General features: G+C 45.6%; 3 protein-coding genes and 2 non-coding genes across 8 annotated transcripts in view; 3 read left to right on the top strand and 2 right to left on the bottom strand.

The window, feature by feature from the left end:
• The window catches only part of LOC135397002 (protein FAM98A-like), a 40,528-nt gene that overhangs the window by 811 nt on the left and 15,304 nt on the right, over nt 1–24,413 (bottom strand). Inside the window, exons 1-9 of one of the 2 annotated variants that reach the window (XM_064628285.1) lie at nt 3,295–3,444; nt 2,928–3,079; nt 2,737–2,793; nt 2,598–2,675; nt 2,426–2,505; nt 2,245–2,355; nt 1,939–2,139; nt 1,773–1,872; nt 1,520–1,699 (exon numbers count right to left, since the gene is read on the bottom strand). In XM_064628285.1, the coding sequence (XP_064484355.1) occupies nt 1,520–1,699; nt 1,773–1,872; nt 1,939–2,139; nt 2,245–2,355; nt 2,426–2,505; nt 2,598–2,675; nt 2,737–2,793; nt 2,928–3,079; nt 3,295–3,332 (997 nt within the window). In that variant the 5' untranslated portion in view covers nt 3,333–3,444. Of the gene's footprint in view, nt 1–1,519; nt 1,700–1,772; nt 1,873–1,938; nt 2,140–2,244; nt 2,356–2,425; nt 2,506–2,597; nt 2,676–2,736; nt 2,794–2,927; nt 3,080–3,294; nt 3,445–24,413 lie in introns of those variants that run through there. The other variant, XM_064628286.1, reaches the window with a different exon arrangement.
• On the top strand, nt 3,760–15,750 carry LOC135397000 (integral membrane protein GPR180-like). Of its 2 annotated transcripts, XM_064628283.1 has the most exons (8): nt 3,760–4,325; nt 5,346–5,520; nt 6,729–6,962; nt 7,030–7,167; nt 7,228–7,483; nt 11,424–11,587; nt 12,225–12,238; nt 12,338–15,750. In XM_064628283.1, the coding sequence occupies exons 1-8, from the start codon at nt 3,856–3,858 to the stop codon at nt 12,459–12,461; spliced, it is 1,575 nt and encodes a 524-aa protein (XP_064484353.1). In that variant the 5' UTR covers nt 3,760–3,855; the 3' UTR covers nt 12,462–15,750. The 2 variants fall into 2 exon arrangements, with proteins under 2 accessions (XP_064484353.1, XP_064484354.1); XM_064628284.1 differs by lacking the exon at nt 12,225–12,238 and having other exon boundaries at nt 3,761–4,325.
• On the top strand, nt 17,224–24,071 carry LOC135396999 (uncharacterized). 2 transcript variants are annotated; one of them, XM_064628282.1, is made up of 7 exons: nt 17,224–17,671; nt 18,116–18,384; nt 20,067–20,236; nt 20,295–20,477; nt 20,542–20,711; nt 21,113–22,692; nt 22,827–22,942. In XM_064628282.1, exons 1-7 carry the CDS (start codon nt 17,664–17,666, stop codon nt 22,841–22,843), a joined length of 2,397 nt encoding a protein of 798 aa, XP_064484352.1. In that variant the 5' UTR covers nt 17,224–17,663; the 3' UTR covers nt 22,844–22,942. The 2 variants fall into 2 exon arrangements, with proteins under 2 accessions (XP_064484352.1, XP_064484351.1); XM_064628281.1 differs by having other exon boundaries at nt 17,226–17,671; nt 21,113–24,071.
• Trnai-aau (transfer RNA isoleucine (anticodon AAU)) lies at nt 18,873–18,946 on the top strand. The gene has a single exon. It is a non-coding gene; the product is annotated as a tRNA-Ile (tRNA).
• On the bottom strand, nt 19,605–19,678 carry Trnai-aau (transfer RNA isoleucine (anticodon AAU)). Its single transcript has one exon. It is a non-coding gene; the product is annotated as a tRNA-Ile (tRNA).

The following is a 24,413-nucleotide window of genomic DNA, read 5'->3' as shown; positions in this document are numbered from 1 at the left end:
TGGTGTGAATGCATAACGAAGTAAACATGACACAAAAGACAAAGGGACGGAGGAACACGCGCAGAGGAGACGCTCGTCCTGTCTGTTTGTCCATCCTGCTGCTCGTCCATCCCTTTGTCTTTTACGTCGTGTTTACTTCATTATTCAGAAGCAAAATACAGAATTTATATGTTACCCAATGCTCTGATTTCAGTAAACTTAAATTTTTATGTTATCATCGCATCAGCGAGTGAGCAGTGTAGCTCTCCAATGTTGCTTTTTGCTCTTTAGTGGCCACTCCAATTGTCTCATACTCCCGATTTGAGTGTGCCAAAGGAGGGGCGCCTACTTAACGCAACCATTCTCCCCCAGCTTCTTCTGGCACATTGTGACGTTTCATCATCCTAGCACTTTTATTGGCTAGAGAGAATCGTCTGCTACAGCCAGTAAGCAAGGCAACTGGTCGATTCCTCTGGTTCAGACTTGGGATAGGCGGTAGCAAACACAAAAAGAGAGAAACAAAAGAAGGCGCACTTCACTACACTATTGTGCAGAAGACATGACATTGCAAACTGACAGATTTTTGTGTCCCAGGGATTGTAACCCTAATTTGTACTACTCCTGACACTTTTTTTTTAAAGCCTTTTCATGCTCCTTTGCACCCTGCCCTACATTTGTGCCTATTGGCTGCAATATCAATATAGCAGCCAATATCCAATTGGCTGCAAGCTGTATCAATCTACATAGCAACGAGTAGCGTGCCAATCCCGAAAGCATACGCAGTACCGGCTGGCGCAGCAGTACAATTTCTCCAGCGGGTTGACGAGCTACATTTCTTGCAGTCCTTAGGTTGAACGCGGGTATGGAGCCCAGGAAATAAGTACAATAAAACCAAAATACACAGTTTCTCTTTTTCTTTCCACACCGTTTCTAGGTAAGACCACGATTTGATAGCAGTATTGCAGTAAAGTTTCAGCCAGGGTAACGGCAATGATAACGGAAAACGGAAACGCATGCCACTGTCCTCCATTACCGGAAACAAAAATTATAATCCGGTATTGAATTCCGGTAATGGTTATTACTGTTGTGCGATAACATTTTAGTGACACTTCATTTTCTTTTTGTATTCTGATGACTCAATTGATGACTGAATGAAGACTGAAGACATGTTCCTACATTTCGTTACGAAATCTAGCAAGATGTGCGCATTTCAACGACGTAAAATTATTTGTGTACTGTGCACTTGTGACACCGAAGCAGCATTTGGGCAAAACAGGGTGCTGACAGGGCCAGACGGGCTGTCCTCCCGCAGCTCTGTAACAGCCGTTCAGCTACCGGAAACAGCAACGGAAACGTAACAGAATCGAAAATCAAAAGCTGGTACCAGAAACGGATACCGGAAACGAAACTATAGCATTAACAAAAACAGAAACGGTGATGAAAATACGTCCGTTATCCTTCCCTGGTTTCAGCTTTACTTTCTTTCTGCAATTGCTGCTCAGGCTACCTTCAAGATGACAACAGTTTGTGTGAGTCTTACCACCACCACGTGGAGGTGGATCGGTGCGTTTCTGCCAACTGGGCATCTCTGGCGGAGGAGGGGCCTGTTCTTCCGGACGTCCTCCGCGGTCGGGCACAGAACCGATCAGCACCTTGTTCACTTTGCTCTGCGTGTTTTTGCGCACCGATGCACTGCTGGTCTTGTCAATTATCGCCAAGTCTGCACATGAGCGTACAAGTCAGAACAAGTGTCTATGTAACGTGCCCCCTTCCGAAAAGTGCGTACGATATACCTTCACGAGCTGCAAGGACATCCCCAACTGTCACATTTGGTTCAATTACGAGGAGTCGCCTCCTTGGCATGTAAGCTTGCGCTATTTTGTCTTCAAAACCCTGTAGGGAAAATGTGATGCGGATTAGTCAGTTCTATAGTGCCCAACTTTGTGTCGTCTTTCGTGCCTTGAGTCTCTCTGCCCACTTGAACGACTGAATCGTCACATCAAGACGCTTGATCAGCGTTTCTCTACGAATGCGGTACTCCTCCTGCATTTGCTCGTGCAGCTTTTCCAGGGCAAACCATTGTTTCTCAGAGAGGCCGCCGGTAAACAGGGGTTTGCTGCTCATCACTTCCGACCCTACTTTTGGCACTATCTCTCGTAACTGAAAGAAAATGCCAGGGAAAATGGATGTATGTTTGGTAAACCCAGACAAGTAAGACCCAGACTGCAAACGAAAACATGTAAACTCTGTTCATATAGGCATTACCTTAGTTTCCACTTTGGAGAACAATTGGGCTGGGGTGATGCTAGCAGGGGGCTTTCCAAAACCGAGGGTCACAATCAGTGCCTTTAGGCTCTTTGCTGTGGGTGACTCTTTCTGTTTAAAGGAGGTGTGATAAAGAACTGCTTGGGACCGTCAACGCCTCGTTTATTACGAAGTAACTCACCATTTGAACTTCAAGCCCACTACTCTGGGGCTTCAAGACCTTCATCATCCGGGCAGCCTCGAGTTCAGAGCACAGAAAACCTGCAAAAAAAAAAAAGTGCACATTCTACGGAGACACATAACGCAAGTTAATCATGCTGCAACGTTATGAAGGCACGTTATAACGTGCTTACTGAGACACAGGAGCTTGTTCTCTCGGGATACAAGTCGTTGGCTCATGGATCCTTCTGTCAGCGCTTGTATTGGGCAGTCTAAATGTGTGTGCATAAAAATAACATATATAACGTCAACACAGCTGCTCAAGACACGTACGCATTTCTTTCAGGAAAGCGCTGAGTTCCAGTTGAAATGTGTTCCAGTCGTCAGGATCTGGAAAACGGTTGGGTCAAACGTAAAATTCGCTTGCAGATAGAGGTACATTTTAAAAGCTAACAAGCTTTTATCGCTTTTTGAGATAGAGGCACACGTGTGAGCACATTCTGAATGCCTATGCGAGACCTTACCAGTTATAGTGTTCACACTATCTTCCATTTTGCAGAGAACGTTCAACTCATTGGAGAGCCACGATACCACCTCGGTGTACTGCACTGATTTTACGCCGTCAGCAATTTCTTTGTCGAAGCTGTCGTCATCATGTATCACGGCTCCTTCGTACCTGAAAATATTCACAATTCCTCATAATTGTGGGCTTCAAAGGCTTTAATGAGAAAGTGTGTCGCTTCTGAATTTCTGAATCACGGCCACGTTCATTACTTCCAGAATATAAGCTACCAACACAACCAATTTGGCAACGTTTCAAACTGTGCACGGTAGCGCAAAATGCAACATTTTTTTTTTTTCACAAAAAGGGGGTAAGCAACGTCATCGTACCCCAAGTCCTCTAAAGAATCGAGGACGGAGCCTTCCATGGTCCAAAAGGGGAACTACTCGCAGCTTTTTTTCCTTAAAAAAACCGCAAAACGTCAGCTGAACCTCACTGAGCAACCGGCAACAAAAAAAATGCGTATTTCTACACATGCGCCGTGGCTCATGGATACGTCGACGGGCATGTATTGTTCCGCAGTGCGTCGTTTCTGGTCGTTTCGCTAAATCTAATTCCATATAATAAAGGCCCTTACGGAGCTGCTTAACTACAAGCTATTAAACACCCAGTTTGACTTCGGTTAACATAAACTGATGTGTCCACAGGGGTTACAAAAATTGTGACTGCGTTCTGCGTTGCGCCGCGGAAGGAGAACAGATGAAACCACGTTACAGACGACACATCAGCCAATAACCGTCTGGGACTAACTTCCATCGCGCAGGAACCGCAGTATTTATCTTGAGCACTACCCTGATTGCCTGATTGCTTGCCAATGTACGAGCCAGTCGGAGCCATGAGCGTCGCTAATCCACCTGCGATGGCGAGCTAGCGGTGATTGGAGTCCGACAATGCACATGTACACCGTCCTGACCCTGGCCCTCGCGGTTTGGGTCGCAGACGGACTCCACCTACATGGGACTTTTCGCACGGGCAAGTTCTTCACCTTCCTCGCCAAGTTCGGTTTCAAGAAGACGGATAGACATGACCATGAAAACACTCTGGGCTATATTTACGGCAACATCACGTCATCCGAGCGAAACATCACGCACCGTGGTACGCTTGTCGTCGTGGACAGGGACACATTTTTGTCCTACTACGGCAATCGGTCAGTGACGGATAGACGGAGAGCCTGCGAACTTATGTTTACCGGCATGAACAAGGTAGCCTTCGACAGCAGCTGCAATGTCAATGGCACGCAAGACTTCCTCCGAAACATCCCTTGTCAGCCTGGGAAGCTCTGCGAAGATGAAGATAAACCGAGCAGCGTGGTACGGGGCAACCAGTTCACGTACGCAGTCCGAGATCTGCATCAAGCCAGGTAAGGCGCACTTGACGTATTATCAGCGTTTGGTAACCCCCTGTTGTGGGAATCACGAAATGTTCGCCGTCGCTTGTTGAGACGCACGTATTCATAGACAGACGGCAATTTTTCAGTTAACGCGGAACTCATACCCATTTAATGAAGTTTCTCACGCGTGTGCAGTGCATGAAAGGAACGCGCATGCAATTGGGCGTATTGACGTCAGTCTGTCAAAACCTCGTGTGTTTTCGCAGCTGTGCTCTCCGTGCGAAGATCCCCTTTTGAATTGTTTACGGAGGAATGGGAGCAAGTCCCAGCAGCACAGATTACGGGAAACCTGTACCAGACTTTCACTTCCTGCTTTCGCTGGTTTTACGCCGATGGCACATTTTAAGTGGAAAGGATATGACGCGGTAGACGGGATGCGTGTTGCTTCCTCGACAAATGTGATATGTTGACAGGTTCGTCCGATATGCGTACGGCTATATCTGCACCTGTGGTCTGACTTCCTGGGATTCGTTCACACTTGTTACACGAACAAAATAATAAGAAAAAAAAAACTATGCTCATTGCATCAGGGTGATAGTTGTTTGCCACATAAATACTGCCCGTGAGTATTGCATCCCACAAAGTACATGTGGCTTCTATTCCATTTTAATCTGCCAGGTGTGTCTGTCATCTTTACGACATCTATGTCTGTTACGAGACTGCTGATGACTTAACGGTGGCTGTAAATTAGCTTCTGGAGCCGTGACGTACGAAACGGTCTGCATCTTGCAGGTGGGCGGCCGTGGGGGGGGCAAAATATTGTACGGTTAAATCACCGTCGCTGTTTGCAGATTATCGAGACACATTCGTAACAGCCATGGATCAACACTTCGAAAATGAGCAGCAGTGTTCAGCATAACGAAGGAAACTATCATTGCAAATGTTGTACTCTGTGTATATTATTTCACCTTGTAATAATAATAAAACTTTTCAGCATCACGATTGAGGTACTGTGGTACAGCTCACGTGCGGTACTTTTCTCCCCGTCAGGTTCTGGTACATCAGCATGGTTTCCTGTTATCGTATTGGGGACAAAAAGACCTGCCAGTGGAAGGAGTCTAGTGCGGAAGATATTCCAATTTCCTACAACATCTGGATGGTCAATGGAAATCCAGGCAGCTCGTCGCACAACATTTTCGAGTATCAGTTCTCCTTTGAACAGCAGGTATCTAGCACCTCCTGATTTCATCAAATACTCTTCGTTTACACCAGTAATTTTTTGGAGAGGGTGTTCTCTGTATATATTTTGGACGCAGAGTTTACCATAATTTCACGCATGTTAGCCGCAGCTTATGCACGATTTTTTTTTTTCTCACGGGTGCTCTGCGGCTTATCTACTGGTGCGGCTTATCTGATGACTATTTTTCCCTTGACAGTGATTCTTGACAGTGATTCATGTCTTCTGGAAGGCCACTGGCCCACCGATCAATAAAAAACACACAACAAGGGCACAATCCGATCTTGGTAGAGCACTAGAACTGACCTCCTTTGTTGTACGCCATACTGACCCCGCAGTATGGAACGCAGGGTTTATGGCCTTCTCTGTGGTCTGCTTTGTCACACAAATCAGTCGCATCTTATTGCCTGCGGCTTATCTGCCTGAAAATTTTCAAAACGTTCCTAAAAACTGGTCCCTTGGCTTATCTGCGGTGCGGCTTATACGCGTGAAATTACGGTATGTGGGAGTCTCAATACTTTCTTAATTTCATATGTGCTTATGGCTTAGGAATTTCAGCGACAGTCCTGTACATGGTAGACATGCTATACATATACAGATATAAATGGCGGAGTTAGTAGAAATGCTCAGCCGTGGGCAGACTTTTGTGTCATGTGCACTTGTGTCCCATGAGTCACATCGGGATATTAAAACCACAATGCATTATTTCAGTTTGTTATCCCCTAAAAAAAGAAAACTGAAATGATCATCACAGGTCTTCTAGGTCAGCATGCCTGCTGCTCCCTAAAATACACATTGCCTGCCGTAGTCACTGAATTAGAGGGCTATGGAAATCCTTACAGTTAAAGCAGGTGTACTATAAGGTTTGATTGCACCTGCCGTTGTAAATTCATGCAAAGGAACAAAAGCTAGAGACATTTTAAACCCATCTTTCTAAAGAGTTCTCAAGATGATGTAAAGCATGCTGTTGCCGACAGACCTGTGCATCCTTTTGTGAATTTATTCCGTGTCTCAAGGACATTGGTTTGAAAAAGTTAGCCATGTTGCATTTTCGGCAAGGAAGAGCTAAATGTTATCTACTCTGAGCAGTTCATGCTGTACTATACTGTCCCCATTAATTTTGGTCTTGTCTAAATTCTGTTCGTCAGAGCGTGTCTAAGCAGATTGACTAATGCATTTTGCCGATATCCTTGCAGGGCAGTCTTGAACGCGTGCTCCTATTTCTGGTCCTGTACCTAATCTTGACCTGCCTGCAAATCTACGCGGCCCTACGCCAGCACCACCTAGTGACACGGCTCTTCACCGTTGCCCTCACTCTCCAGTTGCTCTCTTTCCTATGGACCATCACTCACTTGGGATTCTTCGCTTGGGACGGTGTCGGTGTCAGCACGTTGGGTATAGTGGGAGATGTTACTTACATGTTGTCACAGGTATAAACAGTCCTCCGTTACGTTTTTTTTCTGGAATCATACGTTCCGTATCCCATAACATTTACAGAGCCTGTTCATGCTGCTGCTGCTGCTCCTGGCGAAAGGTTGGGCCATCACACGTACGGAACTTACTTGGAAACCAGTTCTGTTCTGTATCTGGCTCATCTACAGTTGTATCCAAATTCTTCTTTATATTTGGAACATGGTAAGAGCATTTCTTAAGAATGCTCGCGATGACCTGAACTGACACGCGTTCCTGTTGCAGACCGAAGTGGACGTGATCGAGGAGATCGACGAGTACCAGACTTATCCAGGCTGGATTTCTCTGTGCTTCCGCCTCATAATCACAGCCTGGTTCCTGAGCGAACTGCGCTCCACGATGGCGGACGAGAACGACCACCGCAAGCTGCGCTTTTACCTGCACTTCGGAGCCGGCATGTTGTGCTGGTTTGTCTACCTGCCAGTGGTGGCGCTCATTGCGCTGCAGGTCTCGGCCCTGTGGAGACAAAAGTTTATCCTCGGTGGGTGCAATCTTGGTTTGTACGAGGGTTTTGGGGGTCTCCTCTGAGTGTGGCTCGTGTCGGTTCAGTGCTTACAAAATCCCTCCTACTCGTGATTTTGTAGGGAATCCTGAAACAAGCATTCCAGCATTGTTCTTTTTGCTGTGGAGAACCATGCTGCATCGTTGCATAATAGAGACTTGTGTGGTGCAGGCGTAGGTTGTTCTAGCATATTGCGTGTTTACTCTACAAACAATCCTCCGTTTGAGATATGTGTAACTTTGTTGTGTAAGCAGTCCATCTTTGTTCTTTTGTATCCTTGTTCTTTGCTCTACATACGTGTAGACACTGGGCCAGCCGCAGATGTCGCCTATTGCTCAACAAACAAGGACTTTGAGTCATCACTGATTAGATTAATCTTGAGTCGCTTTTGAACACAATGGCAGCATCTGCCTGATGCCTAAGATATCTTGTGATACATCTCGTTTTCTCAAAATGTATTTATGAACCCTCGTGAATGACAGCTTTGAAAGAAAAGATATGGCATCTCTGCATATTTATACATTTGAGCTTTGTATACACAAACTCGAAAGAACAAACGGGTACCGCCATTGCTGCTGCCAGGGTGTCAGCGAACCGAAAACAAAAAAAAAAAACTGTATTTTCGTGCGAACCGGAACGGAATCGAAACCATACACGTTTTTTTCGCTCAGGAGGGAAACAGAAAAATATATTTAACGGTTTTCGGTCCAAGAAAAAACTTCACTGGTTTGGACTACAGATAGGCGAACGAAACAGACGTCGTGTGCTCTGAAGTCATGTCATGGATACTATACGAGGGTTAGGGTTACGGTGGAATGTATGTCGGTATACTATGACCCTTAGGCTCCCTTTGTAATGGTTCATCGTTCGCGCACACACACAGACTTAGAGGTACATGTGACTCTCTAGCAATGTGCCGTAGTATTCGTTTTAATTTGATCCCCCCAAACTCTCCTCAACTAAACAGCGACCCAAGGGAGCTGCATAACGGCTTCTTTATCGGTAATGTCGCGCAACGCGTCCCTTGTTTGAGAGCAGCTAAGTTGAATGCATTTACGTATACGCAAGGGCAAGCCCGTGCAAAGTGGCAACTCTTTTGTGGACAGGACACGAAGAAAATAAAACTGAGCCGTCGAGCGCATTTGTGAATGAAGGTGTTCCTCGATTTGCGTCGTACTTGTGCGGTGGTGCTTGCTGGCTAGACAGTAGCAACAGACATTCGAATGGGACGCAATCGCTCCAACCCAGCAAGAAAGTACTTTACATATGACATCACGACAAACGAGTCCGTTTGTAGCATGCGCTTCAATAAAGGAGAAAGCCCATTTGAACAGACAGTAACCTGCAGGAACCAGGAGCTACCAATTTCACAGCTGTCTATTGATATTAAATACCGTGTATGCGGAATAAACGGGTTTACATTTTGTAACATCGATTTATTTATTTTTTTGTGGGGATGAATATTCCCAGCAGAAGCAGAACCGGTTAAAAACCGGTATGAACCGTTATTTTTTTACTCCGGAGCAGAACCGGTACCGGATTGTTTATGATGTAACCGGAACGAAAAACGTTTCTGTTCGACACCCTGGCTGCTGCCACCTTGTGGCAGTCATAAGAACTGTGCACCTGTGGGCTGCCGTTAGCAGACCTCCTTCATTTGCCTGTGTGTGTGTGTGTGCTCGTTGATTTTCATGTTATTGCTGTTAATTTCGTGTTGGTTCATTTTTCCCCACTCGGGATTCGGTGTAGAAACGATATTACATCGGCCAGCACTCCTCACGTGGAAAATTGCATATCGCACGCGGAAGCCCAAAATGGTGGCCACTAGCGTTCATCCCAAAAGAAGCAGACTATTTTGGCAGACCATACTTATTGTGCTGTCGCTGGAAACAAGGCTAGGGAGCGCATAAAGACAGGTGTTTCGAGAGTAACGCGTCAAGGTCTATACACATGTGGCATGATTGTGCAACAGCACAAAGGTAATGCCAAGTACTTCTGGGAAATTGTTGGTTTATTTGCAGAACATAAAACCATGGCAGCTCTTCTGCTATTATAACTTAAATTAGGGTTATTTCATGCAAAAAAAGGGTACAATGTACTTGACCTTCAGACGCCACTCGCTCAAACGTCGCCCACCTGCACGCTGCTGACGATGGCCCAATGGTGCAAAAACAGCTGTCCAGTGCTGGTGTGGCAACGTTTGGGACTTGTAAATACATGTTCTGCGTGCAGCAAAAGAGCTCATGCTAATTTTCTTCCCTATATATATATGTATATACAGGGTGTTTCCTTTTATCTGCAACGAATTTTCATAAAAAGGGGAGTTGCCTTAGGACGCTTTTACGTTCTCCATTGGATTACTCGACGGGGCTGCTACTAGGAAGCCGTATTTATTCTCAATTAGGGGGACTGATTAACAGAGATATTTTAATCAACTTTTTAATTATTGACTTTAGGGATTGCAATTGTAATATTAAAGCCTGATCTCGAGACTGAAGAGCGACGGTGACGTCGATATCTCCACCCTCACTTAGCGTCACAGAAAAACGTAATGTTTCACGATCTTTGTTTTATTTTGTTTTTCTTGTTTGCTTGCAAAGAATTTTGCACATCACCTGTACATATCAACGCTTATCACACCGGAGAAGGGCAAGAGCTGTGTCTGGCAGGATGAAATGACTGATACGGCAAGCGACTGCGAACACATGAATGAACGAAAGCAAGGAAAAAAGAAAAGCAAAACAAAGATTGTGAAGCATACCACAATAAGGGTCTGCCAACATCACGTATAGCGTTTTCCTGTGACGTTAAGTGAGGGCGAAGATCAACGTCATCGTCGCTCAATTAGGCGATCACTTTCTGTTTCCAGCGGACGGCCAAGGTGAAATACTTCGGTCTATAGGACGCGCTGGGATTATTTTAGTGCATCATCAGTGGTTTGAGCGGATCACGTGGTGACCAGGCTTTAATATTGCAATGTGCCCCCTAAAGTAAATAATTAAAAAGTTGATTAATATATCTCTGTTAATTAGTCCCCCAACTGAGCAAAAATTTGATTTCCTAGTAGCAGCCCCGTCAAGTAATCCAATGCTAAAAGAAAAACCGCCCAAAGGCAACTTCCCTTCTTATGAAAATGTGTTGCAGATAAAAGGAAACACCCTGTATACATATATATATACATGCCATGTTGCACAGTCATAACTTGTCTCTCTCAAATGCACATGCCTAAATACTCTCGCCATTTATCTTCAGACTCTTTAATGTTACAACCACTAGGAACACCACTTACATCATTTGCAACAAGAATAGAAATTTGCCTCCAATGTATTAATTTTGCTCTGCAACTCCTGCAATCTTGAGTTTATAATTGTGGATCTGCAGGTTCAAAATTAAGATTCGAAGTGACACTTTCAATTTTATGCTTTACGTTCTTGGACATTGGAGAACGTGGCAGATGTGTAGTTGCATAATAGTACATTGCAGAAGTTTGGAACATGGTGGTACGATAATGTGTGTTAGGGACAGTGAAATTCAGTCAAGTGTATATGTACTAATGCCAGTGGAAGCTGAAGAAGTGCATATGTTGCCGATGTGTTGCTTTCAGGAAATAGTTATTTTGTCAATCATGTTGGCCTTCATTGCTTTTGCAAAATTTTGACTTCTTCATTCACTTGTGTTGAGCAGCAAAGCGTCAGCGTGAGGTCTCAGGCAGATTACACAGGCTGGTACTGCTCTCCACTGCAGTTGCGCGCGTTCGCTTTTAATTCAATTTCTGCGGTAATTATGACTCTGTGTTGCGAATTACTTCTCATGGTGCATCTTACTGACCTACTTGACAGTTTTATAGGAAGAAAACAGGGTGTTAAAAATGACTTCTGTGGCTACTTTAACGTCACAATGTTCAATTTTTGCCCAACAGGCATCAGCTCATGTGCAGACTTCCTGGCCTACGCCATTGTGACCCATCTCTTGTGGCCGACACGAAGCCAGCAGTACTTCCAGCTTAAATCCGTCATTGATCCAGGCGACGAACTCGAAGAGCTCAATGAGGCCCCACAAAATGTTCAGCAACGCACGAGAAAGGTGTAATGGTCGTCCCATTCTGACCTCTCTTTCCCCATATATTGTCCTGGTGTTGGGATGAGGAAGTTGTAATCTCAGTGAGATTTTGCCCCCAGTATTATTTCTTTCGCATTTCTGGGTGAGACCCAGAAAATTTCCTGCCATGGGCGGCAGACACTATGTGTGTGGTGACTTCTCTGAAGTTGTGATTGAGAACTTTGTCGTTTTTGGCGGTGCTATTACTTAGATAGAACATTTGTTTTCCCTCTGTGCCAGAACTGCCTGTTTGTGCGAGTCTGTGTGGAAAGTGCTTCAAAAAGCAATCCTTAATGGAACTCAAAAGTCCGTGGACAGTTTGGTAATTGCCAGTGGGACAGCAGGATATTGTCATTACAAATGGATGATTGTGTATCATAAAGAGAATCTGAAATATAAGTCTTTAGGTATTTTTTGCCCCAAGCCAAACATTTAAGGTACTTAACTGTGTGCATGTGTTTGAGTGACTGGACTATAATAGCACATGTTTGATAGTATCCATTGTATAACAGAATTGCCTATGTAAATACAGTATACTGTAGCCATTGTTGTATTTATAGTGTCTCGTAAAGAGAGAAGTGCGTTTTCTCACAAGATGTTGCTACTTTGCTTTTCATTGCAGGAAGTCTCACGTACGTAAGTGTCTGAACTGCTTTCAAAGTTCCTTAGTTGTGTATTATGTGTAGTGCACACAAATACAAGTCTCTAACCAATGGTTCCTGTTTTTCATTACAGCGAAGTAACCCATATCGAGAAGCTTATTGATTTAGATAATGAGAAATCCGAAGACATTTTCACTAAGTTAATTGATAGCCCGGATGGCGTCAAGGGTTCTAAGTTTCCAAGGTACACAGCATGAGAAACAGAGAGACTGGGTTAACAGCCTCCGAATGAAGGGCTTCAGGCTGTCAAGTCTGGGCGTGATAGGACACAGACTGACTTGATAAGTACTTACTCTGTATACTTCTACTGTATGCCGTTTAGTTGCATTGCACCACACGTCTGCAGTTTTCTGCCACGGTCTCATGCACAGCAGTTTTGTAGACAAGTTGCTATGACCCACTTTGCCGATCGAAATACAGAGAGAAGAAAAGGGTGGAAGAAACTGAATTTTACCATGATAGTAGCTTTCGTGCCCTTTGTACAGTGTATAAAAATGCTTCCAAGGTCCTTGCAGAAATTGCAGTGCGTTCAGAAAGTCACTGTGCACTTCGGCTATGATATGCTGCAGCGCAGTGGTTATGTAGATAGTTGTCAGTATTATGTGAAAAGACTTGGCGCGACATATCGAACGAATGCATATTTATTCAGGATAAACGAGACGAGGACATAACACGCTGCTCTACCAGAAGGAGCCAAACGAAGGACATGCACACAAACACAGGTCAGGACAAAAGTGGAATGACTTCCACCTTACACAACAGCGCAACCACGCAGCCGATTGTCAGGGCGGGTGCTTATTGTACAGGAAAAATGAAGGCAGGAAGGGGAATTAGAAGTGAACTATTTCAGGAAAGATGAAAGAACCTACTCCTAGGTTCCACAAGATGACGCTACCGAACTAAGAACTGCGTGTTCGTGAGAAGTATCTCGCAAGCAGGTCTGCAGAAAGTATTTCCACATGAAATTAAATAGATTGAGGGCTGTGTAAACACTAAGGAACATCACGTTCAACATCTTGGCACAGCGACTTTCCGAATGTGCGGTGTAATGCCAACACCACCTAGGTAGAGAAAGCTTGCTTACTCGTCGCCGTGACGTAACAGCTAAGAGTCGACCAATGAGGATCGTGTTTTTAACTGCCGTAGCCAATCGTGAACGTGCTTTGAGCAGTTGTAGCCACGGAGACAAGCCACCGTCAGCCGCATGAGTAGCCACTGTCGTCTGCGAGTGATGAATATCCCCGCGTACTAAATGGGACAACGGAAAGCTCAAAATTGTCCCATATTTTTCTCAACACTGATTTTCTGGAAAGCGTGTTTCCTCTTAGCCTGTCGGTTAAAATTTGCAAAGTTAGCTGCAATCGTTTGCGAGTTCTTGAATTCGTGGAGCAGCAAATCGTTTGTAGGAGACGAATTCTGGCTATGTGTCCACGTAGCGAAGGAGGGCGAGGAGGCCTTAAGCAGGCCTTCTGTATCTAAGTGGCATTGGTAATGCTCATCTTAGAGTGTAGGGTAGCACAAGTTAAGCGCTGGTAGCACTGATTTTATAACTTCCATTGCGGATGCCACATGAATGGCAAATACCAATGTGATGACGAGAAGAAAGACCAGAGACGCAGAGACAAAAAAGGGAAGAATACCAACACTTTCTCAAACACAGCAGCAGTCTATTGAACAACAACCACGCTATATACCTAAAAAGTCCCAAGGAGGAATAAAGGGGAATAAGTGAAGGCATACTAACACAGCTATCGGCTGTTGAGTCCACCTTCCCTTATTCCCTTTCCTCCTCTTTGGGGCTTATTAGGTATATAGGGTGTTTTTCATTTATTTTTTTATTTATTGTTAATACGTCAAGGTCCAAAGGCATTACTTTTGTTTAATAAATCGCTGCTATGTTTCAGAAAGTGTTGGTGTTCATCCTTTTTTTTTTTTTTTTGTCCCCGTGTCTCTGGATTTTCTTCCCGTCATTATGTACCAGCTAATCTGCGCTCTCTCCCTTCTATCAATCAGTGTGATGTCTTAAGACCTACTGTACACTGCAAGCATACAGCTTCTTGAATTAATTTCTATATTCCTAGATTTTGGCATAATGCAAATTCATCATATATGTTTATGTAGAGGGAGTAGTCAATTTCTGCAGGTGTAACGCATTAGTATCTCTGCATGATGCATACCTGTACCTTTTGCAACGATGTGCAGTGTTTTCAACCCATGTACTGCGTACAATATGCATGCAGTTGTAGAATTGTTTATGCCATATCCTCCATGACATATACCTTGTTCATTGACTTTTAGCATGGTCTGCTTCAAAATTTACTCTAAAAAATTTGTTTTGGCAGCACTTAAATGTAAGACATGCTTTTCAGTCCAGACAATCATTAGGTAAGAATCAAAATTTTGCCCGTAGTGTTTTATCCCGATTTTACGGAGGTAGCTCTAAAGAGCGTAGATACCCATACGATTTAGTGCTGCTAGCTGAGTCTAAGTAGAAAGCAGAATTTCTTGCATCAATAAACCACAGGCAGCATTTGCTGTTTTTCAATATTGAACCTCTCTCATACGTAGCGTACAATATTATCAACATTCATACTATGGTGGAGTAGAAAGTATGCGTCGAGCATTGAACGGAAAATATAATTGCCATTGTATTACAACTTCTGTTTGTTTATTCTGTCTCGTGAACTATTTTAGTCAGCACGTGTTCGTGAAGTGTGTAGGGGAAAAAAAATTGGTGCCGTCCAGAGTAAAAGATCCTTGGGTTCATTGTAAGCCTCAAGTCATAAGTACTGTCCTTGCCTATAAGTTGGATAAGGTTGGAGGCAAGGCTTTTGACAGACATACCCTATCCGTGTATTCATACGAGCGACATTCCCCAGAAGCGGAAGACGCGAAAAACGTCGTAGCTTTCTGAGCGCGAGCGCTCAACGTCCTGTGTTCGCATACACAGCTAACCGTGGGAAATATCCTGCAACATAGCAACAAGATATTCCGTAGCAGACGACAGGAAATATGCAGACGGTGTCGTCTGCTAAGTGCGCAGTACGCCACTACCAATATTCCGCACCCTGTGAATGCTCAACACAACACGGGAATGAACTTCGTCTCTGTGAGCAGTGTTTTCGCTTTTTCTTCCACTAGAATCTTCCGTGAGGATGTCGCTCGTGTGAATACAAAGTATTATGCCATTCTATATTCTTCTGAGGTGCCATGGTAAGTGGCCAAATCAGTTTGGTTTTCTCTGAGTTTTGCAGAGGATGGGAGTTGCAGTTTTTCTTAATTGCAATCACCTTGAGTTGTGTTGTCAGTCATTCATTAGCATGATTGCTCATTTGTTATAAATTCACTTACAACTCGAAGATTTGTATGTAAGGATATTTGCCTCATGTGCCACCTTTTCTTCTTTTTGTTTCCAGTGGTGGAACATTGAAAGTGTATCTGTCAGAGCCATGGAGAAATAAAGTCGGTAATATTTACTGCAACCAAGTTCTGCGCAGTAGTTAGTGCCCATTCCCATTGCGTACATCGTGACTGTAGTCATCTGTACACATGTCTATTGATCTTTTTTCACATACGCGTCGTATCCTAGTGTATCAGTGTCCTAGTATCAGTGAACCACCTTGGCGCGCGCCAAAACAAACCCACGTGGGTACCACAAAAGACCGATATCGGTTCGGAGTGGGACCGACAAGCTCGCGCCGTTCGGTGACCCCACTTCTGTCGTCGCCATCCAGCAGACCAGCACCATCAGTTGAACACAGAGATAACTTTATCCGACGCACTGGAGGCTCACTCACACATGCGTTTCAAAAAGCGGCGCCGCTTCCGTCGAGAGCGGGCGGCGGAAAGTAGTGGCGAATTTCCGCCGTCGCGTCAGAGCGCACGATTTTCATGTCAACTGCGCCCGCAACTACATTGTTTCTGGCAATCCCCCCTTGGTTCCCCCCGTGACGGCGCCAATGCTGGCCACCTCTCGCGACAAAATACGTACAAGTGTGGAAACACGTCGATTTCGAGCTAAATTGCTCGTAGGAGAACTGGTCGGGAGCGAAATCTTTACACCGCTGCTTCGCCATCGTGCCGAGTCGCTCTGCGTATTGCTAGGGTGCCTAATTAGTAGCTCCTTAGTGTCATTTTCGTATTATTCATCGGTCCGACAATTTCGCATAATTCAGCGGTGTTTTTAATTTGGATGCAGTTTGTGAGGCTTTCACTTCATTATACATCACATAAGTTTGAAGATATACAGGGTGTTCAAAATTAAGCTTTCACGAGCGCTACGCAAACACAGCGATGACAGGAAACCGGATGACAACTTTACGCTACTTGTGTAAGAAACAGGTGCTGCTAATTATGTAGCACCTGTTTCTTACTCAAGGGACAGAAAAAGTAGCACCAGTTTTCTTTTGTTGGCCTATTTATAAAGTGCTAGTGAAAGCTTAATTTTGAACGCCCTGTATGTACAACTGCAAAATATTCCCGTGTCTCCACAAAAAGACTGTTTAAGAAATGAAAAAGCATGCAGCGTAATGCCCACGAATTGTTTGTCAACGTGTTGCAGTAAACCGTCATAAAAAGAAAGTCAACGAAACGGGACAACGACAAAAATCGTTATAAGCAGCAATTCGATAAAAAAAAAGGGGAAATGCCACCAATATATAACGGCATTACAGCGGGTAGCCTCGGAAGCTGGCGGAAACATCGCGGGAGTGTTCAAAAAAGTATTCAAGCAAGCAGTGAAACATAGGTGGGGTAAGCACCAATTTATCCTGACAGAAGGAAGACGTAAGCGGGGTTTGCTATACGGGCTTTCGCCTAAACTCGCTCTTCGCGCTAAACGGAATCAGCTGGCAGGACATTTCGAATAATCGCGTACGACGAGAACAAAGCGCTAATTTGAAAAGAGAGAGAGAGAAAAAAAAAGCGGAATTTCGTTATAAGGGTTGTTTACTGTACTAATAAACACAACCACGATGATGATGATGATCCAGTGGCTGTACCCTTTACAGCCCTGTACCCTGTACCCACCGACGCCGACCAAGACATGTTGCCAGGTGAACAAAACGGATCTGAAGTGGGCGCGACAGAGTGCTGGTACTTCCTGAATACAGTGACGGCGTGCACCTTTCGATTAACTAAAATTTCATAGAATTGAGCTCCAAACACGTAAAACGCAAAAATCTGCTGCTGAGTAAAGTATATAAATATGGTCGGTCTGGCGAAGAGGGGAAAGTTGAGCGGAAGATCACGCGCGGCGGCGACTCTTTCGCCAAGAGCGCCGGTTCCAGCCTCCAAAATTCTGCACCGCTAAAAATTTCCCGCAGTTGGGATGTCCCGAAAATTCCGTAGTTGACCAACACCAAATCCGACACGACAGAAGACACGACTGGACACGGAACATGGACAAGTGAGTATATACTACGTAAAATATTGCATGGAAGGCTGCCTTGATCACCGACCAACACAGATACCCCGACCGCCATCCCTACGCTGTATAGCTGGAGTGTCTGGTAGTACGGGTCGACTATAGGCATAGTAAATTATGGTAAATTCGTCTGGGATATAGTATATCCCAGACGAATTTACCATACAATCTCTCTGCTGTCTTTTTTTTTTGGGGGGGGGGGCTTTCTGGCAAGTACTCTGAGGGTGGGGATGGTGAAGAAATTCCTGGCTGACGACGCGTAGAGCGAGAGAGCTCCCCCCCCCCCCCTCAACCAGGGCCATAGGAAAACCTAACCTAACCTGCTCTAACCCCCGTTGCCCCCTGGAGCAGCCTCACTGCTGCTGCAGTACAACCCTCGTTTGAAATAACGCATTTCTCAAATGGCTCTCTCCTCTGATGGCGCAGGTGTGAAATGAAGACGAGTGAACTTGACACCCGACACGACTTGAGCGTCCTGCCTCCTCTACTACCGTCGGCTGGTAGTAGTCCATTCCACCGCAGGTTCTCCCAACTGCGTGACCAGCGCAGTGCCGGGGAGGAGGACGAGGATGATCCCTGGAACGACCGCCTTCGGGCACCGGACTTCGAAGACGTGCACGGTTTTGAGGACGACTTCCACCTGACAGTCATACCGAATTTCTTGCAGGACTCGGACGCCTATGTTGCTGGACTCGGTAAGAGGCAGAACACGAAAAACGCGAAGTCTATAGAATTCAAAGACGTAGGCAAGATGTATTATGGTCCTATAGGCAGTGTGCACGATATATCTGCACAACCAACCAGGGCCGACGAGAGAGGGGAGGAACCGAAGATGGGGCCCAGGCCGCTTCATGGCCAAAACATGAGCGGCCGTTCTGCATGTTCTTTTTTCTTGCTTTATTATAATTTGAAAAGTGGAAGGCCGCACGAAATGTTGATTTGGATTTATTTGGGCACACACGAGGTGGTTTACTTCCTAGGACTCAAGAAATAGTTACCACCCTGTGTCACGCATTCTTCAAGACTCCTTCCGTCAGCCCAACGTTTCCATAACTTTTACGAAATTCGCCTAGCGGGATGTGTACACGCGTCATCGGACAAAAATGAAACCGAAACTGAAGAAACTTCCTCTTCTACGTTAGCATTATCTTTTTGATCTTGTAGCGGGAAACGCAGAAATCGTGGCCTGCTAGCTCAGTCGGTTAGAGCGTCGTGCTAATAACGCGAAGGTCGTAGGTTCGATCCCTGCGCAGGCCAATTTTACGTTATTGTACTTTTGTGGCATTCAATATTTCGATTCACCTCGTGCCGTGTTGTTCACGCAGCTGGAAGTCTTATCCGAGGGACTGTTTGCTCAGAATGCACAAGAAGTGGTAATGGCGTCCCGTCAGCAATTGAAAAAAATAATAATGTTGGAGTTTAATAATCTTGACATCCACGGTCCGTGGTATTATGCTCACCAGTCCGTTGTATCCCCCCGCTCTACCTGACTAACTCAATGAATAGAAATACTAGACAGTGGAGCAAATAAAAACCAAGAAAGCGAAATAATGTCACACACGAGCAGGAATTTATTCACCCCCTCAGTGCCCTCCAGACATACATGCTACCGATTTCTTGCACGGGCTTTATTTCGAGACAAATTTGGCATGTGTTTTGGTGGTTAGTAGTACTTCTTGAGAAATTGACTGGACTAACTTCAATAGTGAACGAGGCAAGCCCGGTTACTGTTGTCCTTGCTTAATGATTGTCCTTCTTTTTCACGAGCATGGAATGGGCATGGTAATATAAAGTTTTCACTCCACGTGCACCAGCGTCAAAATCGAGCTGTCGGAAAAATGTACTCTAATCTGTATACACCGCAACCGTGACACCATCCGCGGCTTGTGTAAGCGTGGGGGAAAAAAATTAAAGCTGGCCTGCGCAGGGATCGAACCTACGACCTTCGCGTTATTAGCACGACGCTCTAACCGACTGAGCTAGCAGGCCACGAAGGTGCGCGCTTCTATTACCCATACCAATACCTTATTATATATAATTTATCGTTTTTCTTTTTTTTCGTTTCTATTTACTGTAACTCCCCATGCGCGCATTTCCCTGATGGCCACAAACTAGCTAATACTCATCAGCGCCATTCAAGCAACATAAGCAATCACAATGCGACAATGCGCACACAAAAAAAACCGCAGATGGTTTGGCGGGAAATTTGAAATGCTCAAGATGGGCATGGTATTTTTCATCGATGTCATACTAATAATTTCTGCGCATTGACATTTGCTTTCTTCGCGCAGTGGATCACACTCATCCTTGTACATACATTCTGTATAATTTCACACATCACATACCAGCTAACCGGGCTGATTGTCTTCTGCTCCAGAAGCGAAACTCAACCGTGTCCGTCACACAAGGCGCCAAGTAACAGCAAAAGAAATGGTGAAAGCCCTCGCTGCAGAATCTTCCAGACTGAAACAAGACGAAAGCGAACGCGACAGCTCGGAATCGGACGAATATAGTCTCTTCAACTTCTGGCCAAAAATTTTCTTCCCCGTCAGTACAGGCACCAGTCTGCTTTTTCTTTCCTACTAACGTCGTTTCGTATATACAGATCTCTCGCCGGCTCTTTCCACGAACAGCACTCAACAAATCCGAGACCTTGCCTCTCATAAAACACGACGTCCTGGATGAGGACCACAGCAATCAGATTTCCGAAGACAGTGCCCGGGGCGAGGACGGAAGTTCCGAACAACGTCGCAGGGAACGGCTGGACGAAGACCAGCCAATTGTCATGGTGGGTGAAGAAAGTACCTATCACAGCGTTAAATACATATAATTCTGTGGGATTTGCATCTTAGTATGAACGACCAGGAGCGAGTGAACTGCAGATCCCCAAAGAATGGGAGGATGACCTGGCGAGGCAGGAAGAGGCTGCACAACTGATGGCACCAACAGGGACAGAGCGTTCCAGGTCTGCCTTGTCGCTCAGCGCAACCGCGGCAGTTTTTCCAGTTGCTGAGGAAAACGTGTAAGTTGACGGGGTTGAAACACCATTGTGAAAGCCTGCCTCTCGATTATTATAATGTCGGTTTAAATCAGAAAAAGCATTATTCCTGTACATACTCGGCTCAGCAGTTTAACCAAGGGTGGCTCAACGCTCCCTCCCCCTAGTGGTACCTTCGTAGTGGATTTTTGTAGCCGCGATGGTGTTTAGACCCCCACGAAATCGTACCTTTGGTAGACCATTTGGGAGAGGGAAATACCTCCTCCCCACGTGACGTCGCCATAGAACCCCTTACATATTTTCCTGGCTACCATAGTGACTTCAGAATATTTTATGCTGTATTTCAGTGACTCTTGGCCCCATTTCAGCCTCTGCAAGCACTTCGGTAACCTTGACTATAGCATTCCTTTTCTTTTTTTCGCCAGGAGCCTTACTGGCCAGGACAAAAGCAACGATGCCCTATACCACTTTGCATACATTCGAGCCTCCCCAACCTCGACTGCTGAGAGTATGCGTGTCGAAACGCCCATCGACTATCACATCAGCTTTGTCCAATCATCTTCCCGCTTCTCTGACAGAACGAAAAAGATACTGTCCCCAGACACTTCCGTGTCTTCATCCACATCAAAGGTTCAGCCACAAAGGCGACTGAGTCAAGAACAGGAACAAACTACAGCCTTTGAAAGGCTTAGTCCAAAGTCGACGTCTAGTACAGAAGAAGAGACCTCTCAAGCTTCAGCTACCCTTAAAATAAAGCGAAGTACCACGTTATCCTCAGCTCCCAGGGAAGAGGCGTATTCATCTACGAAAGAAAGTGTTTCGGCTGGAAAGACAAAGTCAGAAGAACCATTCCCACATTCCACAGATGATGTCTTGCCACACATGTCCTCTCTTGTTAGGGCTAGCATTGATGAAGAGGATGAAATAGGACCCACGTTTCCGCTGGTGAAGAGTGACAGCGAAAGCCTAACCAGCCTTCCCAAAGCGTCTTCAAGTGGTAGGTGCCAGGCAACAGCTGACAACTGCGAAGAAACGCAAGAGAGCACAAAGCCAGGAACTGAATCTGAAAAAAGTCGCTACAGTGATCCACACAGCAATATATTTGGTGAATCCTCTACGGAACTAGTTAAAGAACACGGGAGTAGCAGCCTCCAACCTGTGTTCCGTATGTTCAGCTCCTTCCCCCAGGATATTCACACCGCCCTTCAGTCTTCAATAAGGTCTTGGGTGCAACAGAAAAGTGTAGACTCCTCGCAGTCACAAGTGCGTGATATTTGTACGGCATCGATATCGTCTCTTCCAGTAGCTGGTGGCACATCAGATATCCCCACCAAGTTCGACGGCTCCGACCGTCGTCAGTACGGGGGTACGGGCAGTGAATTGGACTTTCAGACTGCTAACACTTGCGACTCATGCTTTGGTTCTAAGGTATCCTGCAAGTGTCACTGTAAAGGCAAATATAAAGCTGCCGAATGCGTCCGGAAGAAAGAATCCTCTGGCTCTAGTGTGCTCAAGTACACAAACCAGCTGAAGAGTAAGACATCATCGGCTAACTCTGATCTCAACTCCATTCCTGAAGGATGCATGGCAAGAAAAACGCTCTCCTGCATAACTGATGTGGGGTCTCAGACAACTCTCCCATCCGAGGAAACCACGGAAGAGCAGTCTGACGAACAGCAGGTGATTTCCAAACTGCAGGCAGGAACTATCGGTACCTCCTCCCTCTTCAAGAACCCGCAAAGGTCTGTACACTGGTTTGAAAACAGTGCAGAACACAGTGAAGCTGACACTGTACAGCATCAGCAGAATGCTTGCCTGTCTCCTGTAAGTGCGCAGGGCAGCCGGACGGAGGAGCAGTCAGACTTCAAGCTTGATGAGAGCAGGCCAAACTCCACAGCACAAGCCAGTCTACTGCCACTCACTACCGCTACTGCACAAGCCACTCCAACTACTGAGGTTGCAGAAGAACACAGTGCTAAGGAAGATGAGGCTGCACTGGAACAAGGTACTTTGCCCATGATAATTAAATCATTTTCTGATGAAGTAGTGTCATCAACCGTTGAAGAGAGAGCACACGATGACGCATACTTGTCCCGAAGTGACCCGTGCGTCTCCCCTGATCGTGAGAAACTCTTGCAGACTCCCAATACTGGTGAAAAAATGACGCCCAAGATCGTTCCCACAATAACCAAGGATGTGATACCTGTTGACGAGTCTACTAGCCAAAACGAGTCTTCTACCATGAGACAAACGACCCCTCCGCTGTCGGAAGCAAAAGTGCCGTTCAGCAGCGTGGCTGCCACCACCCCGTTTAACTTAACCCAGAGAGAAGCTTCTGACATCTGTGACAAACAGAAGTCATCGACAGATAAAAACGAAGGGCACAAAAGTGCCAGTCTTCCAGATGACAATGCAAACACCACACGCATGTCACCTCAACAAGACCTGACCCTGCCTCCCGAGACATACACTGAAGTCTCTGGACAGACATCTCTAGATGGTGAACGCCCTCCAACGAACGAAACTATTCGAGGTAAATCTCCGAAGCTTGACCCCGCCACAAGTGATGAGACCACACAGTCATCTACGGAGGCAACAACTCAAGAAGCTACAGTGCTGTACTGCCAAGAAATCGTGCAGCACAGCCAATTCACCTATAGCAGTAGTAAAGATGTTCTCCAGGAGACCAAAAAGTCTCTTACCATTCGCAAGAGCTCCAATGTTACACGCAGCATGAGAATTACGACCACCAGCCAGTTCAAGTCAATGTCGTTTCGTCGCTCAAACAACGCGTTCGATAAACCAAGTGCTGGTCCTGCCCAGCAAATTCCGATCACCAGCAGCCAGCCAGAGAGCGCACTGGAGCACAGAGATTCGTCTCTCCCGGCAATAAGGACTGCGTCCTGTTCTGAAATAAACGACGTCGCACATACGAGGGATACGACAGTCACTGGTATCGCAAACAGGGCTACATCGTTGGTGGCCGTTATTCCAGAGGAGCAGGTTGAAATTCCGAACGATGCCGAAGAAGAGCAAACACTGGAGAACGACCTCAAAGCATTGGAATGGCCAGCCGTGGACCAACCCATCAACTATTTTGCGAGTCGTTTTAGCCTCTATGACATTTCGACAGATGCCTCACATTCCGAAGGGACACTTGGACTGCTGTTCATGCAAAAGGAATTCCAGGCCCAGAATGAAACAACTGACCCCGACACCGCGGACACCGAGAGTACCAGAGAGCTGTGAAAGAGTTCGGTAACTACGAGGCGTTCATAATTTGGCCATCTCCGGGCATCCACAGGTGATCCAGTAACTCGAAAGCTAGAAGATAAAACTGAGATGCTATGTGGAAAGCGATTAAATAAAACTGGTAACAATTACCGTGCCTAGTATCTTGTTGGTTGGGCAGTAACGGTAATACAAAAATAATACGGAGTGTGGCTTGGCACACCGGGCAAGTCAGGCTGCATCTGTGGTGACAAGTTGTGTGTGATGCAGGGTAGAACTGCAAATAGTTTCAACCACCGTTGCTCTTAAACATGACCAGAATGTCTCTGGCACACAGTGCTGGAATCATGTTCGATCTGCACAACCTCCTCAACATTGTTATTGTCCTTGGTGGTGAGTGAATCTGCAATCTAAATCCCGGTAGACTCTGTAGTGCTACAGACTGTCTCCAAGCCTGAGTGAGTGAGTCAGTACCATGGCATGGAAACACAGCTA

This window comes from Ornithodoros turicata, chromosome 6, assembly GCF_037126465.1.
Source record: "Ornithodoros turicata isolate Travis chromosome 6, ASM3712646v1, whole genome shotgun sequence".
Classification (NCBI taxonomy): domain Eukaryota; kingdom Metazoa; phylum Arthropoda; class Arachnida; order Ixodida; family Argasidae; genus Ornithodoros; species Ornithodoros turicata.
Note: the sequence above shows the minus strand (reverse complement) of the source record. Positions and strands in the feature narration are given on the sequence as shown.

What these genes read in the sequence shown, in the direction of transcription:
- LOC135397000 (XM_064628283.1), top strand. Translation starts at nt 3,856, where the DNA reads ATGCACATGTACACCGTCCTGACCCTGGCCCTCGCGGTTTGGGTCGCA. An exon ending in AGTTCTCCTTTGAACAGCAG is followed by an intron (nt 5,521 to 6,728) that starts GTATCTAGCACC and finishes ATATCCTTGCAG; the next exon opens with GGCAGTCTTGAACGCGTGCT. An exon ending in TTCTTTATATTTGGAACATG is followed by an intron (nt 7,168 to 7,227) that starts GTAAGAGCATTT and finishes TTCCTGTTGCAG; the next exon opens with ACCGAAGTGGACGTGATCGA.
- LOC135396999 (XM_064628281.1), top strand. An exon ending in CGCCTATGTTGCTGGACTCG is followed by an intron (nt 18,385 to 20,066) that starts GTAAGAGGCAGA and finishes CTTCTGCTCCAG; the next exon opens with AAGCGAAACTCAACCGTGTC. An exon ending in CCAGTTGCTGAGGAAAACGT is followed by an intron (nt 20,712 to 21,112) that starts GTAAGTTGACGG and finishes TTTTTTCGCCAG; the next exon opens with GAGCCTTACTGGCCAGGACA.